Source organism: Cygnus atratus, chromosome 8 (assembly GCF_013377495.2).
Source record: "Cygnus atratus isolate AKBS03 ecotype Queensland, Australia chromosome 8, CAtr_DNAZoo_HiC_assembly, whole genome shotgun sequence".
Classification (NCBI taxonomy): Eukaryota; Metazoa; Chordata; class Aves; order Anseriformes; family Anatidae; genus Cygnus; species Cygnus atratus.
In genome coordinates this window covers 31930584-31948342 of record NC_066369.1, presented here as the reverse complement: position 1 = coordinate 31948342, position 17759 = coordinate 31930584, and the positions used below count along the sequence as shown (strand labels likewise).

Here is a 17759-nt window from a genome sequence, read left to right as displayed (position 1 = left end):
GCCTGAAATTATTATCAGGTGAATTACATTTTTGCCTATGCTTATTTTTAAAACAGGAAGTACATACTCTGATTCATTTCTTAACATATAAAGTAAGATTTATATACCTTGATTTCCCTGAGGAGCAATTCGGAGATTAGGAACAAATTCCTGTCCTCGAAATTACTGATAAGGGATCTTCTTTAATGACCTGAACAGCACGAGCATTTTGTCATTCACGACAGAGAGGTATCCTCCATGCTCATTTTAAATTTTGTTCTGTTGAAGTCAACCCTTGTATCTGCACAGAAGCCACCCGAAAGCAGTGAAATCCGAGCAGGCTCAGTCCATCCTTCAGTGCTTCTGCAGACACCAACCTGAGAGAGACCCAAATTCTGAGTGTTGTGGTGGACTCACAAACAGCGACTTCAACGGGAAACCACGAGTTCCAAGCAGCGTCTTTCCTAAGCACGTTAAAGTTCAATCCACTTCTTACTGAGGTGACCAGATACTGGTTTTCTTCTAACACACTAGTTTTGGACAAGTTTTTCTGGACAAGTTTTTTAAAAAGTAAAAGAACATTACAGGTGAATAAAACCTTCCATCACACGTTAAGTTTATTCTGTAGATCTGGATGCTTTGTGTTTCCCTGACATTACACCGACTGACGCTCCTGTTACTTCTGAAAGGCACTTTCCCGAAGGTACCTGGGAATGAACTGACTTCCTGGGGCCAGTTTCTGGTTTTGGTTACTGCTCTTATCCCCCTGATGTAAGCAGAGCCTCGCCTGAGCAGCGGGGCAGTGCCAGGAGGCGGTGGAGGAGTCTGGCTCGCAGGAGGTCTGCGTGCAGACACTACTGCATGGTCTGGATGCAGACATGTCCCGTGCGGCCTGGATGCCCCTTGCCACTTCACGTCCCACAGCATGCGCAAGTCAGAGAGAATCCTGCATTCAGAACCCGCGTGGTGACAGTGACGCTTTTATTTATTTGTTTGTTTGTTTATTTATTTATTGGGGGGATAGATTTATCTACGTATTAATATTTAAACCCCTGAATTCCATAAAAGCAGGCCTCTGACTCCCTAAGGGAACGGGGAACCGCGCGTTCCCGCAGTGCCACCTGCCGTGCCGCGGGCACCCTGCGGTGGCGGCCGTGACTCCTCCCGGCTCTGGGGGCAGCACCGCATCCTCCGGACTGCGTCAAGTTTGGTATTTACTTCGTTTTAAAGATCTGGGCTGACAAAGCGGCCAAAGACGACTTTTTGCCGTCTATCGCGGTGCTAGGACTGCGGTAATTCTTTTGGGCTTGGGCTGATAATTCAGTGCCGTAAGGGCACGTCACTTTGGGAAATAAATCACCGAGGTGTTAAACTCTGCCGGCTGCGCTGCCTGTCACCGCGGTGCCACTCCTTAGGCCGCGTACAACCAAAAAATGGAATCTAAGTGCTTGGGTCTGACTCAGTTTCGTAAACACAGGGACCGGGGAGCTCGGCCCGGGGAGCTCCGCAGCACCACAGCGACCGCCACCGCGCTGACGGCCGCGCAGCCTCACAGCCCCGCCAGCCCCGCTGTGCGCCTGCGCGGCGGGCGGCCGGCAGCCCTCCGGCCCGCTGGGGGCGCGCCTCCCTCTCGCCCTCTCCCCGCGGCCGCGCTGAGGCGGCCGGGCCGGTGCCTGAGCGAAATCCCGCCCGGCGGCCGCCCGGCTCGCTGCGGCAGCGGGGTGCAGGCGCTGCGGGGCAGCCCGCGCGGAGCAGGGCCCCGGCCCTTCCCCCCCGTCCTCCCGCGGCTCGGCGGCGGCCCCAAGATGTCGACCAAGAATTTCCGCGTGAGCGACGGGGACTGGATCTGCCCCGACAAGAAGTGAGCGGGGCGGGACGGGACCGGGACGGGACCGGGGGGTGGGGGGGCGGCGAGGCGAGGCGGGGCCCGTGTCACCGTGCGCTCCTCCGCAGGTGCGGGAACGTGAACTTCGCGAGGAGAACCAGCTGCAACCGCTGCGGGAGAGGTGAGCGGCGCGGCCCGGCCCGGCCCGGCCCCTCACGGCCCCTCACGGCCCCTCACGGCCCCTCACGGCCCGGTGCCGCCGGGACGTGCCCGCGATGGGTGTGTGTGTGTGTGTTGGTGCGTTGCAGAGAAAACCACCGAAGCCAAGATGATGAAGGCCGGGGGCACGGAGATCGGGAAGACGCTGGCGGAGAAGAGCCGCGGCCTCTTCAGCGCCAACGACTGGCAGTGCAAAACGTACGGGCCCTGAAAACGGCACGGGGGGGGGGGGGCGCCGGCACGCGCACGGCGGTGTATTGAGGTCTGTCAGGGTAAGGGTGGCGGTACGGGTGGGAACAGAGCGACCAGAGCCTCCGGGCCTTCCACGGGAAGGGCTTTGCCCTGGGGACAGCGTTCCCTTTTGTTTGGCGGGCAGCAGGTATTTGATTAACGGGACTGGGAAAAGGTTAAAAAATCAGGGCTAGAAAAGTAAAGTTCATATTTTTGTCAGGTAAGTCAGGACACGTCGCAGGTTTGGAACAAACAGATGATACAAGCAACACCTACACTGTATTTTAGTAGTTTATTTCCAATAGTCACTAAATACTTTATGAGTAAAGCTTAGCACAGAGTTAAATTCATAGCTGATATCGGAAGTCATCACTTGAGAATGTGAAGGTCTACATTAGCAAAGGGCTGCCTTCGTAAAATACTTCAGGGGTTTGGGGGTCTTTTTGTTTGTTTGAAAGGAGCCACCAGATTTTCTGGAGGGCTTTGAAGGATTTGGGGTTTTGCTAGTTGACTGAGCTTTCTGAGCTCTTTAACCAGTGAAACCTGGCTGGGTTTTCTTCCCAGCTTGCGTTTGCTGCAACCCAAACACAATTTTACCTCAATAAAGCAGAGTGCCAGTGATGAGCAAAAGCCCTTGCACGTGTTGGTGCAGCAGGCTGTTTCAGACCGTAAGAAAATAGAAGAGACCCACGTCTGTACATCCGTTTGGCAGTCTTACGGTGACCGAGCGTGCAGGTAGCACCTCTGCACAGTGCGTCCTGAGTGTGCAGGCAGGGTAACGGGGACAACGGGCAGTCCGTGTGCAGGGATAACCAGCAGACACCCGTCCTGTCAGCGCTTGGCTCTGTTCAGTCTGGCGGTTCTGTAGCGTGAGACCAGCACGCCTCACTGAGGGAGTCCGCTCGATGGCACGTTCCAGGGCTGCTGCCCCTCCAGGTTTGGGGGAGGCCAGGCTGCCTCGTGGACCACCTGCTCTGCTCTTTGGGATTGAGCGGTGTCCCGGTGATAGGCTTACGGGTGGCTGGAGTGTGAGTGGCTCTCAAGTGCGCTGTAAGATAGCAGTGCAGTAACGGAGGTGTGTAAGTGCAGCTGTGCTGCAGTGGGTGATGAGGCCTGCTTATAAGTGTTATTCCCCTGGAATATCTCTTCAGGTTTTACGTCAGGTAAAAGTATAACTTAAATTATGTGTTAACAAAGTTTGGACAGTCTCGCTTCCGTTACCTTATCTGCCCGTTAGTTTTAATTCTTTCCCCATGATTTGTCAAGTGCAGTCCTCACCGTCCTGTCACCGTCATGCTGGCAAAATACCCACGAGCTCTCACAGTTCTGTAGTTCTGTCTTGGTGACTGTTGGCCCAAGAGTTGCCTGTGCTGTGTTAGTGACTGCGAATCACTGCTGAAACTTGGCAGATAGATTATTATGGTTTCTTGAAGCGTTGCCTTAACACTTAAGCTTTATAATTTGAAATAAAATGTTTCTTATTTATGCTTTGGTTTTTTTTCCCCCTCTGAAGATGTGGTAACGTGAACTGGGCCAGAAGATCAGAATGTAATATGTGTAACACTCCCAAGTATGCCAAGTTGGAGGAACGGACAGGTAAGCTGTAGGTGGCTTTAAAACACTCAAATTACTGTAAGAAATTCCTTTTTATAAATCAATATAATTTAATCAAAGGGACTGTTTTCATGGTAGGACTAGCAAAATTGAATAATCTTTTGTATGTAAACAAATCTGTAGGTTCTTACACTTTTAGTAGCGTAGAAAATTGAGTATGTGATGGTTATGTTTGGAAGGTCGTCAAACGTTTGCTTTAAACCACCACAATATTTGATTTTGATTCTGAAGAGTTTGGAAGGAGTAATGCAGTATTTTCCTAACCTCGAAGAAGTCTAGTATATACTGTGCCTGTCTACAGAGGACTCTGCAGTCACAAGAACAGTGTTTCAAGGCCTTACAGCTCAGACTGTATTTTTTAATGAGGCTGGAAGTCTGGTCACACTGATGCGTTTTAAGTTCCTTCTGCATTAACAATGAAGCCGAGCAGTGACTAGAACGGAGGATATCCTTGTGGGGTCATAACTGTTCGTAGTGTTACCACTGTAAATGGGATCAGGCAGTGAGTATAATGCATAGATTATAACATTAAAGCATAAAATAAAAAAGCTCGGAGAAGAGCACAGAGCTTATTATTTAAAAAGAATACTTCTAAATTTCTTTCAAGTTCTGGTATCCTTCAGAGTAAGTTTGTGGTTGTGTATATCACGCACAGCATGTCGCGGGTACCTGCAGCAAGTTACAGGCTTAGCTGAAATTGAAACGAGTCGTTTGAGTTTTCTACTTGCCTTATGAAAAGGAATAGCGAGTTTCTTAAGGGAATCTTGGCAGTTGTGCAATTCAAAGCAACCACAGGATGTTTTTATTCTTACTGCTCCCTGAGGGTCTGTATTCGGCGTCGTGTCCCAGAACAGTTGCAGTAAGGCAGCGGACCGGGGTGCCCAGAAGCCACGAGGGAGCTGCCTGTGGGAAAGGGGCTTTGGCAGCACCAGCAGTGGGAGAGCAGCTAGCGAGCGTTGCCCTCACCTCTGCAGGTGGCCGCTTTCCTGAGCCTGCGGCTTGCCGCCATCACAGGGGGCGTTGGGCTTCGAGGGCAGCAGCCTTCGGTCAGGCCTCTGGAGGTGTTCTGGAGCTTCCCCACGCCAAGCAGCTGTCAGGTGCTGCAGCCCTGCCGTGGCTCTTCTGTGGAATCGGTTGCTCAGCAGGGCTATAATCCTGACTTAACTTGTTTTCATTCTTTTCAATGCTGTTACATCTCTGTTTATGTGATTTAATCCGTTTTCTCAATTAGGTTTCTCAGAAAGTATTTGTAATAGGTGTGTGGGAACAACTCATGTTCTTCTGGAGATCACACTGCATTCTCGTGGCATATATTTATAAAGCCACTTATTCTAAAGCTTGTGCTTAATGTAGCTGAATTTGGCGCAGCACAAGAGCTTGTCTTATTTTACCACTTTTTAAAGGATACGGAGGAGGATTTAATGAACGAGAGAATGTTGAATACATAGAACGTGAAGAATCAGATGGGGAGTATGACGAGGTAAGCTGAGGCACATGCATTACTGTGGAGAGACACGTATCGCGTGGCTTGTGTTGAGGATGTGTGTGTTTACATTTGTGTCCCTGATGGGGGAAAATGCCAGTCAGGAATACCTCGTGATGCATCTCTGCCAAACGCTCAAGTGTAAAAGCTGTGAACTGAAAGCGAGTGCATCTATGTTGTCTTCTGGGGGCTACAAAATGAGAATCGGTTCAAGTTAAACTGCTACAAGCTGTGTTCATTAATGTGCTTAAGGAGTTGGTTTCAGGGTAATGCATGCTGTTTTCGGATACATTCAATATTGTTTTTATAAAGATATAAACACAAATGTAACAATAACTCTTTGTTAAAATTGGATTTCCATTAATCTTGTCTGGAGGTACTAATCGTATCTGACAAACATCTCTAAAAATTTTCTTGTTGCTAATTGATATTTCCTCCTGCTTCTCCTTTCCTTTGAATAATATCTCATTTAAAATTGTTGTACATTTATTTTCTCATAGAAGAAGTCTTATCAAAAAATATGAGTTGGAAATGATTTTTCATAAGTGATATTCTAATGGAATGAAATTTCTTAGTTTGGTCGCAAAAAGAAAAAGTACAGAGGAAAGCCAGTTGGTCCTGCATCTATCCTGAAGGAAGTAGAAGATAAGGAATCGGAAGGGGAAGATGAGGAGGATGAGGATGAAGATCTTTCCAAATATAAATTGGATGAGGTAGTGTCATTTTTTGTTTGTTTTATTTTGTTGCTAGCAAATTTTTAATGACTACTATAGTGTTGTTTAGTAGTAGGTAAAGTTTGGCATAAGGGGAATGTTCCTGAAGTTTACTTACAGCCTTTTAAAATTACTTCATAAAATGAAACTTCATTAAATAATATAAAATGGGATAGTGAAGACTTCAAATGTTTGTTTGCAGTCTTTTTATTATTCTGTTTTGAAACATAAATTTTCAGTCCCTCTACTGTATAACTTTTTAGATCTCATTAAGCGCACTTGAGGCCTCATTTAATGCCCTAAGAACAATATTTTCAAAGGTTGAACTAAACACCAAATAAAACATACAGGTTATGTTAAGAAAAAAGTGACAAACCCAATAAAAGTATTTCTTAGGTATTTCGTGAATGAATTTTTCAGGATGAGGATGAAGATGATGCTGACCTCTCAAAATATAATCTTGATGCCAGCGAAGAAGAGGACACTAATAAGAAAAAGAAATCCAATAGGCGCAGTCGTTCTAAGTCCCGATCCTCCCACTCACGATCTTCATCGCGCTCATCCTCTCATTCAAGCTCAAGGTCTAGGTCCAGGTAAACGGGTACAGGTCAAGGGTAACGCCAGGCAAAATGTCAGTATCTAACTTCTCTATTTACTTTTTTTTGATTGCCTTACAGTTTTAGTTTAATAATGTTAACAATTTTATGTACACGACTTACAGAGGTAGACGATGTTCTGTTCTGGCCTTCTGTGGATCCTCAGTAAGAAGGCTTTTTGTATCTTGCTGCTTTTAGTGAATTAAGCTGGTATTTCAATTGAATTCTTCAAGTGTTTTTTCTAAACTTTTCAGTTTTATTTTTAGGGTTGTTGACCGTAAGTGGTTCAATGGTTGTGCTTGTTTTCAGTAATATTGAGCGGAGGTGTTGAACAGTGAATCAGATGGGTGGGATTGTTAAAGAAGGAAGTAGCAGAAGAGGGCAGCGATGCAGTCCAGACAGACTCAGTGAAAGGACAGAATGGAAGTTATCCTGGAAATCAAAACAAGAAACTTGAACTTAATTTGATGGGAAGCAGTAAAGCTTTCAATACAGTGGCAGTGCTGTCAGAGTAACTCTAAAGTCTTATTTAAAAAAAAAAAATCCTGATGTGGGTGGTGAGACAGTAGAATAGGTTGCCCAAAGAGGTTGTGCGTGCCCCATCCCTGGAAGTGTTCAAAGTCAGGTTGGATGGGGCTTTGGGCAACCTGATGTAGTGAAAGATTGGACTAGATGATCTTTAAAGGTTGCTTCCAACCCAAACCATTCTGTGATTCTATGATTTTGGTCATGGGGTCCCAAAAAATGTCTGCTGGGTAGATTCAAGAGTTCACTTTGTTTAAATTTAGTAACACATGAGCAGTTCAATAATTTTTTTCGGAATCACATCACGTGAAGCCTGTTACAGCTTTTCAGCTGCCTTACAACTAATACAGTGATGATACTGATAGGTTTCAGACCAAATTGGTGCTAGCTCATCATAAACATCATATACATAAAGTTCAGGTTTCTTCTAATCTTTGTAGCTTTGTAACTGCACCTCTCAGTTCTGACTGCTCTGATTGCTGCCCAAATTCTTCAGACCTTCATACTAACCAGGTGTCAGCTACTCTCTCCCTTCTGTCTTTCTCCACATTGTTATCATGCTTTTTTTCATGCTAACTCCTCTGTGAGATATGTTCTTAAAAATACCTGTTTTCACCCTCCCTACTCACTCAAATGCCTCCTTGAGACTAGTAGTTGCCATATGGTTCTGTGGAGGAGCATTTTGAATAACACTGAGCTGACTGGCTGTTAGCTATTTTTGTGGATAAAGTGAGATGTGTAGGACGATCCCTCACTTTTGAGGAAGTATTGTCCCACATGAGGACATAAATGCAGCCTGTACTGGCTGCAGAGAGTGCAGCTCTTAGGTTTAGGGGTGGGAAAGTCAAAGAAGGCAGAAGAGGTAGTTTCATATGGCCATAACCTCATTCATGACTCCAAAATGTTAACACCCAACTAAAAAGTAGTTTCAGTTGACTGAAATCTGCTAGGGAACTTTCAACTTTCTGCTGTGCTTCTAGTTACAGATAATTCACTGGCAGAATCAGTTGCTATTTATGGATAGTTTTCTGTGGGTTTGGTTTTCTTTTTTTTCCAACTTTAAGTATATTTTTCTAGTTAGAAAGCAAGCATTCATACTGCTTTTGTTTGGCGAAGTGAAATGAAAAAGACGTGGTAACAATATAAACCGGGAGATTGACAGCACGTGTATTTTGCCTGAAAAGATTATTAGAATGTGCTTCTTTTTACAGCTGTTACTGTTACAACAAGTCTCCTGCCGTTTTTACATATTCATTGTGGTTTGTGCTTTAAAGAAACTCCATCAACATGACAAATTTGAAGACATCTAAGTAGTTACGAGTAGTGTTAGACCTGTCTGTATTTTAGCCAAGAGTTAACTACTGTTTGATTTTTAATGCAGGAGAAAATCTCGGCAAAAACTGAGAATTGTTTACAGAATGCTTGTGAGAACTGTCTTGGGGAAAACTTGAGTTCCAATACTCTTAATCTAATCTGCTTTTCAAGGAAAATGGTGGTTTCCAATTAAAGCACAAACTAAAAGTTCAGGCGTTGATTTCATGAAATAATTAATGGTTGTGCAGTTGTTTGATTCATTTTCCAAAAACAGCTGCAACCCTGTTTAATGTTTGTGCTTTGTTTTAGGAAACATAATAAAAAGCTGACTTCTCTAAATTTTTGAATGCACCATCTTACTATGTTAAAGTTACTGTTACCAAATATAACATGTCGGGAGGTAGGGCGCAGTTGTCACTCCTGTAGTGAATCTAGCCCTCGTTGTCTTTGATGCGTAGTTGTCTCTGCTGCTATCACTAGCAGTTACTCTGCTAAATAAAAGTCAGATACTGGAAAAAGTCTTCTGTGTTGTTTCAGGTCCCATTCAAGAAGTTCTTCCAGTTCCAGATCAAGATCTCGTTCCAGTTCCAGAGAACACTCTAGATCTCGTGGGTCGAAATCAAGGTGAATGAGGTAGCACTCTCTCCTTGCAGAGAGAAAAAAGGGCGGAAGAACCAACCACTTGTTTATTTCATCGTAACATTATGCTGGTCAAAAAACATTAACTCATTTTTATCTTGGAAATCAGAATTCCTGGGGTCTCGTCACAAGATTGTTACCACTACAGATGTGTTTCATGAGAATGCGAGGTTTTGTTTGAAGAGTTTAAGTCTGATCTAAGCTAGACGAGTGGACGCCACAGATCTTCACTTTGAAGGAAGAAGAATCTGAATGCATGTTTACTTGCTTCAGTAATTTTTGCTGTTTCCACTTGGGCTACTTGATGTGGAAGAACATCAGAAAATATGCTATGCTTCTATTTTTGTGTGTAGCGATAACTTAATTTCCACTAGATAGTGCAGCCGTTATCTTTATAAATGTGGGGGGAATGTATAAAAATGTTGGACAGTAGATCACGTGAAGCTGACAGGAGCTTGAGCTAGCTGACATTTCCCGTAGAGCAGATACTGCACTGCGCGGGAGAGAGTAAGTAACAGAAGCCTTATACATTCCTTGAGGTGTCCTTGCAGTCATCCCGTTGCTAGGACTATCCTTTTGCAGTGAAATGAAGATTGCTCCCATCTCCATGCGTGTAAGAATCTTAAAACTGTAAAATAAGGAAAAGAAATGGGAGTTGAGAAGACTGATCACAAATGGTGCCGCTGCTCTTTGGTGGCAAAAACATTCCCTGGCTGTTCACATGAGGTTCAGTGTCAGATGGAGTCGGTGCTTTTAGGAACGTAAGAGTGCCCGTGCCCCAGTAGATGCTGAAGGCTCGTCAGCTGAGCTGGGTTATTTGCTTGTACCACGCAGCATCCACCGAGTGTCCTCAGTGCATTAGCTTGCTTGAAATAGGACTGCTTCGTTATTTACAATGAGAACCCTGGAAATATTTTACCAACAACATGCACTCTGTTTTTTTTATTCATTTTTGGTTTTTATTCTTCTTTTTTTAAAAAGTTCTATCCAGCTTACTGAAGAAAGTCTTGTTAGGTACTTTTATATAACTTATATAATTTCAGAATTATGGTTTAGGACTTTCTAGCTCTGTTACATTTTCCAGAAGTGTGATTTTTTTTTTCTTATTTTTAGATAACAAACTTGATTTTTAAGTGCTTGTAAGTGAAGCTGGTTCATCTTTTTTAAATGCCCAAATGACTGTATGCTAAGGTTATTTTTTAATATTTTGGTTTTGGAAAGTCTTACTATCTACCCAGATTTATTCTGAGTTTTGTAAATATTCCTTCTGAGGGTTTTTCCCTGCTCTAGTAAGATGAAGGCTACTTTACAATTAAAGTTCCATTGTGAAATATCCTTTAATATGACGCAAAACATGGTTAAATCGGTACGTGATTTTCACACCATTTTGTTTTTGTGAATGTAACTACTGAGGAAGGTCCTTATATAGGCTGTCTCCTGTCCCAGTCTCCCATTGCTTGTTTGTCCCATTGCATAGTACCGATGAATGCTGGAAAGAGGTTTCCCAACCATTGGTGGTCTGCGTATCAAGAAACACTATATTTAGCAAAATTTATTAAGAGAGCTACTACGGCAGTAGAAGTTTTTATTGGCAATTAACTAAGGAGTAAGTATTAAAGCATCCACAAACTTCTTTTGATAAAACACCGATGTATATATAGTAGTGAGTCTTCATGAGAACTGTCTCTTTTTGTTCTTTCTTTGTTCTTTCTATATTATACCAGAATTAAATCTGATTTATTTCTTAATCAATAAAGATCCAGCTCCAGGTCCTACAGGGGGTCTTCAACCCCAAGAAAAAGATCTTACTCAAGCTCTCGTTCGTCGTCATCCCCCGAGAGAAGCAAGAAGCGAAGTCGTTCTAGATCTTCTTCATCTGGTGATCGCAAAAAAAGACGATCGAGATCACGGTCACCCGAAAGGTTTGGGTTTATGTAGAATAAGAATGGGTGTATTTAAATGTGTGATTTTTTTTTTTCTGAAGAACTGAGTTTCACTGGGAAACAACTGAATCTGAGCAGTTACTTTGATATTAAAAGTAGTTTTCTCACTTTCCCTATTCTATTACTTCATATTAAAACCTGTAATTGCGTTTTTTTCCCCCTCCCTCTCCAATGAAACTTCTCCTGTTAGGAATGTGTTCCACAGAAAGACTTGGGTCGCCATTCTTTCAGTGTGTGAAAGTGTTAATGTGTACGTTATTGATTTATTTTCCTAAGTAAATATTACATTTAGAAATTGTTTTCTACTTTCAATATTAAACTTACTGTACATTTTTAGTATTAAATTCATATTCATAAGCTTAAAGTGGTGTAAAGTTATCTTTATATTCTGATAAGGCCCCTATCAAATATACTTGGCTTCCAGCTATTATAGGATACAGACTACTCAAAGTGGATGTTAAAATTGATTTCAACTTATTTCTTTGCATGCTTTCTCCATTTATATCTTACAGACGCTGCAGATCATCATCTGGATCTTCCCATTCTGGTTCCCGTACAAGTTCTAAAAAGAAATAATGTATTAAGTCACATTAAAAAAAAAATCCAGTCAGTGCATGAGACATTTTTAAGAAGTCGGTGTCTTACTTGGTCAGAAGTGCTAAATCTGCTAGTAGAGGTGCATGTCTGTCCTTGCTTTCTGGAAAACTGCAGCTTTGTTCATTCATGAAACAAAAAGTGAGATAGCATTTTAAGCCATAAACTCCCTAGAGGAGGTGTGAAGTTTTTTGGGTTTTGTTTGTTGTTTTGGTTTTTGGAGTAAGGTTTTTTTATCATTATCTTGAAAGATTCAGTTACTTGATTTCTGGCGCTCTTACGTATGAGCAATTGTGGGTTGGATATGTTCAAATGCAACTCTGCTCTTCATGTGGCAATTAAAAAAAGTATCTGAGGATATCGGAGGAACCCATGAACTTTCTGCAACCAGCTCCTTGTTTGATGTAGCTCTTACGGGACCACAAAAGATTAGTGTAGCGGTAGGGCTGTTGTTGCCTGTTGGATCAAAGTAGTGAGTTCTTTAGGTCGAAGTATTTTTTGTTTTTCCGTGTTTAAGTAAAAGTGTAGATCAATGCCCCCCTCTTTCTCTTCTGCTCAGTGCAGAACAGCTATTAAGTACGCAGCCCATCGTACAGTTCTGTTGAGTGAAATGGACTTCATTCCTTCAAGGCGAGGATGTTTGAGGCGTGGGGCACTATCCTCTCCACTGCTCAAGTCTCTTAGCTGCCAGTGCCTGTCTCTGTAGAGACTGTCCGCTGCTGTCAGCAAAGTGCACTTTCTGCAGTTGGTACTGGCTGCAGTATTTTCACATGCATGGATCCTGGACTTTGCGATCCTTTCTTACAAAAGGATCGTTTAGGAGCTACTCTTGAGGAGGAATATGGAACTAGCTTCTTGGAATCAAGTGAAGTTTCTGCAGGCCATCTGTAAAATTCATTTTCGGCAGACAAATTTTCAAGGTATCTGAATTTTATTTATATTTAAAAATGAAAATTAATAAACTGTAGAAAGTTCTGACATCTTAAATGTGTTCTTCATCAATCACTCTTTTTCCCTTAAATGTTTAATTTATGGCTTAAAATGCTTTATGGAATTTATTTTACTAGTAATATCACATTAAAACTTGGTCTCTCTTGAGCTCCGTTTGATTAAGAAAGGTTTAAGTATCTTCAGTGCCATCGCAAGGTAAGTATGCTAAGGAAAATTATTCTTTTTAAGCAAGCAAACAGCAATATATCTACAAGTATTTCAATTGTAAAACTTAAAACCCATAGTTGACAGCTGATTTTTAAAATGAACTGCACCAAAACAAACGGAGCAAAACTAAAAACTGCATTCTGCTTTTTTTTTAAAGACACTTCTTTTGGACTGTTATATAAGCAACATGTTTTTTGGTGTAGAAATATTTTGATAATCTTTTTGCAGAAAAAAAAGCCCTGCAATTTCTTCTTTAATGCTTTCTTGATAACTAACTTCCATGCTAAATGTGTGTAGATTGCACAAGAGCAGGTTAGTCTTGTAACTGTGCCTCTGACGACTTTAAAGTCCAACTACTAAAGTGTAAAAATCAGATCTAATAGATGCTATGTTGTTACCCCTTAGTTTTTTTCTTGTGCTTTGTATTAAAATTGTTGCTGTACTTAACAGATGAAAATTTTTAAATTTAGCAAGCGATAGCCTACGGACAAAGGAGAATTATGGTTTCATTTGGCTTAGATGAAATGTAAAGCAAAATGATTCTGTAGACGAGTGTAAATAAAACCTGTGAGTCAACTATGTAGTGAGTGCTTTTTCTTAGACACACAAGCAAATCTTTCTTTATAACTTACACTAGTGATTTTTTCTGCTACTGCAGTGCAGGAAGGACTATGTGTCCACTTGCCACATGCATCATAAACTTTCAGATTTCTGAAAGTACTAAAAATAATTTTGGAATTAAGCAACATGTTTAAAATATTTTTCTGAAATTTCAAGATACTTGGTATGTATTCCATAGCTTCAGAAAATTTTTAGAGGAAACAATGTTTGAATTATTTTGATTACTACAGTTTGAAATACAAAGGCACAGCAACTGTGGAAGTCCTTCCTGCCTGTTACAAATTTAGTTGCCAAATTGGGAAATAAATGACTGATCATGGCCCACCTCTGATGAAACACAAAGCTAGGTTAGGCTCAGGCTGTTTAAAAAAAAAAAAAAAGTGTGGTGTTAGCTTTTTGGTTGTTGGCTTTGTTTTCCTTAGTTGTTCTTGTTGGGATTTTTTGAAGGTTGGGAACTACCCTTGGTGGCCTAGCAGTAAATTTTTTTGTAAGCTCCCCTTGCCCAGCGTTTAGCCCTTAGGACCAGATAAATCGATGCCTATGGAAATAAGCAGGTATTTCTGTGAAGCTTCATCAAAGACCAGTGACGTTTGTAATGGGCAGGGAGGCCAAGTTTTGATTAGGTTAAGTTTAGTTCTAATGTGTTTTTCTAAGAATTAAATGCTATCATGAATTGTAATGTTGTTTTTTGTGTAAGCATTCTTCTGTAGTAATTGAAAGCTAGAAAGTAAGTCATAAAAAAACCTAATTTTATTCAGTTTGGCAATACAGTAAAATCCACTACTTTAAAATCTTTGTCCTTTTAATAGTCTAAATTCAGGTGGTCCGTTAATACCAAGCATTACAGTGTACAAGTTGGTGCATCTTAGAGCAAGATTGCTTAACTTCTGCACCAGGTAGCTAACTCCTGTACACTCATGTCCAGTACAAGTAATTATGATGAACTACCTGAGATTAAGCAGTTGTTCTGTGGGGTCTTATTTCACAATATCTTCCTTTAGGAAGGACAAAGATCAAGTCCTTTTCTAGTCAAATACCAAATGAGTCACTAAGATCCTAATGTGAATGTTCTTACACAGTCTGAAAAGATAAACTTTAAATGGCAAAAGACTGAACCAGATGGATGTTTTAATTATGCCATGGATTTTTGACTGGTGTTACGTGCATCACCCTCTCTGCATTCAGTCTCGCTGCCACCCTTTCAAAACTGAGGTTCTCAAAAGGCTGCTGAATGATCCAGTCTGTAACACGAAGATCGTGCACAGCCAGCCCAGCATCTGCTGCTAACTCATGGAGACTGAGTGGGAGCATGTGGCGTGGAAGCTGTGTGATGCTTCATCTTTGATCACTTCCTTACCTTGCAAACTTAGGTGTTTGAACAATAAGCGCTATTATATTGATCCAGAAACTTCGGTGCCTATCCTTGATGCTGCTTGGTGGTGTGTGTAGACATCAGCAGGTACATCGTTTACAGATGGGCTACTACAAAGACCAGACCTCCCTCCAAAACATCTGAAGCTCAGAGTCCTCTTACACATGGGGGTGTCTCTGTGTTCATGGCAATGCCTCAGGGTCAACCTGTCCCTGCCATTTATTCCTATCTGAGGAGTTTCTGTGTTAGGGACGTTATCTCTGCTTGAATTTCTCTGCTATAGCTTTCACATGCTTATGGAGAAGGAAGTCAGTGGTTTGTTGGTGTTTGTTTTTTGTTTTTGAAATAAATTTCATTATTTGCTCTTGGAGCATTAATGAAAAAAATATCACTGGTTATAGAATTTCCTGGATGGGATCCTTTAACATAAAGGATTTTTTGTTCTTTAATCACAAGTAACATGAGCTAATAGGGTGTCTGTTTTGGCTTTCTTAAATGCAAGAGTGCAGATAATTGTACAAACTTTTCCAAAATTTGGACAAGGGAGCAACAGGACAGAGTGATGAGTTCAAGTATGATAACAGATTTGAGCAAGTCTTGTGCAACTTACTAGCTCTACCTGTTCTACCATTATCAAAATGAGTTGTGTTTTTATTGGAAAAAGGTTGCTTACATGTTTGGGGAAAAAAAAAATCTGTGGAGTGCTTCATACTTAGTTTGGAAAAATAGAAATGATACTCTGGTGCTTTTTCATGGTTATGGACCCCATCCAGAAATAACACACAACTAAGCTAGCAGGGAACATTTCCACTGTAAAACTGAGGGACATGAATATAAAGCACAGTATCAAATGATGGCATAAGAATTTTCCAAAGGGCTGGGGGGGGTGGGACGGACAGACAGAAAATACATGCTGAACTCACAGAAGCACCAAAAACTCAATGTCCAAATGAAAAAGGGGGGGGGGGGGGTGGAGAATATATTTTCCCTCACGCTTTTGCAGACTTTCTACTTTAGGCTGTTTACCTCCCATTTTAGCGTCAGTATTGTTCCCAGCTCTGGATTATTTTGCAAATGACATTCTTCTATCATACATCTGTGATACTATAATCTGGTTTCCTTCCTTTAAGGACGGATTGTTCTACATGTCCTAGAAAGCACTGAATTAACAAAGAAACCACAGCTCAATAATTGATAAAGAAACCCATCATTTCTAGTAAGGTTCTTATCTATTAGAAATGTGACTCTTCCCGGTTCATGATTTGGCCTTCGTCATGCACACTTGATCATACAAAGTAAAACCTGACTGAGTAGGGCAGTATTTTAGGCTGAGCTTTGTTAATAGCACTTGTAATCTATAAAACTCTTAAAACTGCTTTAAACTGTTAACTCTGCTTTGACAGGAACGATGAGTTAAATGAGTTACCTGTAGCTGACTATAGAGAACGAGACAGAGATTCCTGCTCATGAGCAAAGAAAATATTGTAACATGAAACGAGGCTATATAACAACATCGGCGTCAGTTCTAACAAGGTGTAACAATATCTTCAGACATCCTACCAGCTTCAGAAAGTCATGGCATCTTCAGCACATGCTCTCACAGCTTTCTGAGCTATCGATGTTCTCATCCACTTCAGCTGCTGTGTTAGCTCAGGATCTTGTCCAGCTAAAGAGAAAAAAAGACAAATCAAACTGAAGATGATCTGTCTGTGTGTACAAGAGGCAGAAGAGTTCTCTTGGATTTTATGTTTGGATTTCATCGCTGTTTAATAGATTTGCTGGTGCATCTCTAAGCATGTAGTGCACCAAAAGAAGCAATTGCAGGACACTGTGGTACTGACGTTCACAGCATATAGTCATTTATAGTCTCAATTTGGAAGCGGGTTTATCACAGTACTACCACAAAACACTCCTAGTGTAGGTTGAAAGTAGTGACTGTATGGAATAATTTAGAAATGGTGGGAAAAAGAGCAAGAAAGGTTATAGGAATTTAGTATGGGAATTTAGTATGGATATAACACCGGAGACCCAACAAAACAGCTTTTGAGAGGAGGATAGGGCGCTGCTGGCAGCAGCAACAACCAATGCCAGATACAGGCAAGAGCCCAGATAATTCCAGCTCCAGCCTTGGTCAGGGAGAAAGGGAAATAATTCAATTTCAGGTCACCAAAGAGCTGTTTGAACTGAGTCGGGTTTGAACCCGATGACACCGATCAGTGCCTCCGTGTACGGAAGCTGCCACGCCGCTGACCCGCGTGTTGGGAAAACCACTCACCCTCACCACAGGCGACTCCCTAAATCTGGACCAGGCGTTTGCCATCGCAAGGGGACAAGCGGGTATCAGCCGTGCCCCAGAACGTTTCAAGGGATCCTGCTGGGAGCGCTGACTTCATCTGCAAAAGAAATAACGAGAACCCGAAGTGGAAACCGCCGACGGCAGCGCACGGAGACCACGCTAGGGAAGGAAAACGCTCAGCTGCACGTCACACGAGAACAAGGTGAGCCCGAGCCATCCTCGGCTCCTGGAAGTTCAGCGGCACGGAAGGAAAAGCCGACGACCGATGCTCGCCGTCACACGCGTGCGGCACCGAGCCCCGGCGGGCAGGGCAGGGGCTGCTCGGGCTGCGGGCCTCGGGGCCCCGGGGACCGGCGCGGTCCGAGCGAGGGCTCCGCGCGGGGGAGCTGCAGCCGCGGGCAGGGGCAGCCCCGCACGCCGCAGGGGGCTCGGGGCCGGCCCGCCCGAGGGAGCCGGGCGGGGGGCGCCCGGTGCACGGCGAGCCCCGGCCCCGTCCCGCGGCCCCGCTCGGGCACGAGGCGGCGCCCCCTGAGGCGAGCCCCGGGCGGGCCCCGCGCCGCCCGCTCCCCTCCCTCAGGGCGGGCGGGGCCGCCCCGCCCCCGCCTTTAACGGCCGCCGCCCGCCGCGGGGCCGCCAG

The 17759-nt window shown here is 43.2% G+C and overlaps 1 protein-coding gene and 1 long non-coding RNA gene across 2 annotated transcripts; one reads left to right on the top strand and one right to left on the bottom strand.

The window, feature by feature from the left end:
* The first annotated feature begins 1628 nt into the window (after window positions 1-1628).
* On the top strand, window positions 1629-13412 carry ZRANB2 (zinc finger RANBP2-type containing 2). The gene is made up of 10 exons (XM_035564423.2): window positions 1629-1840; window positions 1933-1985; window positions 2113-2221; window positions 3768-3850; window positions 5272-5348; window positions 5927-6064; window positions 6485-6657; window positions 9037-9123; window positions 10896-11060; window positions 11594-13412. Exons 1-10 carry the CDS (start codon window positions 1785-1787, stop codon window positions 11655-11657), a joined length of 1005 nt encoding a protein of 334 aa, XP_035420316.1. The 5' UTR covers window positions 1629-1784; the 3' UTR covers window positions 11658-13412.
* LOC118256973 (uncharacterized) lies at window positions 11535-17515 on the bottom strand. The gene is made up of 3 exons (XR_004781421.2): window positions 17102-17515; window positions 16387-16492; window positions 11535-11643 (listed from the first exon to the last, which is right to left on the bottom strand). It is a non-coding gene; the product is annotated as an uncharacterized LOC118256973 (long non-coding RNA).
* Window positions 17516-17759: the final 244 nt, after the last annotated feature.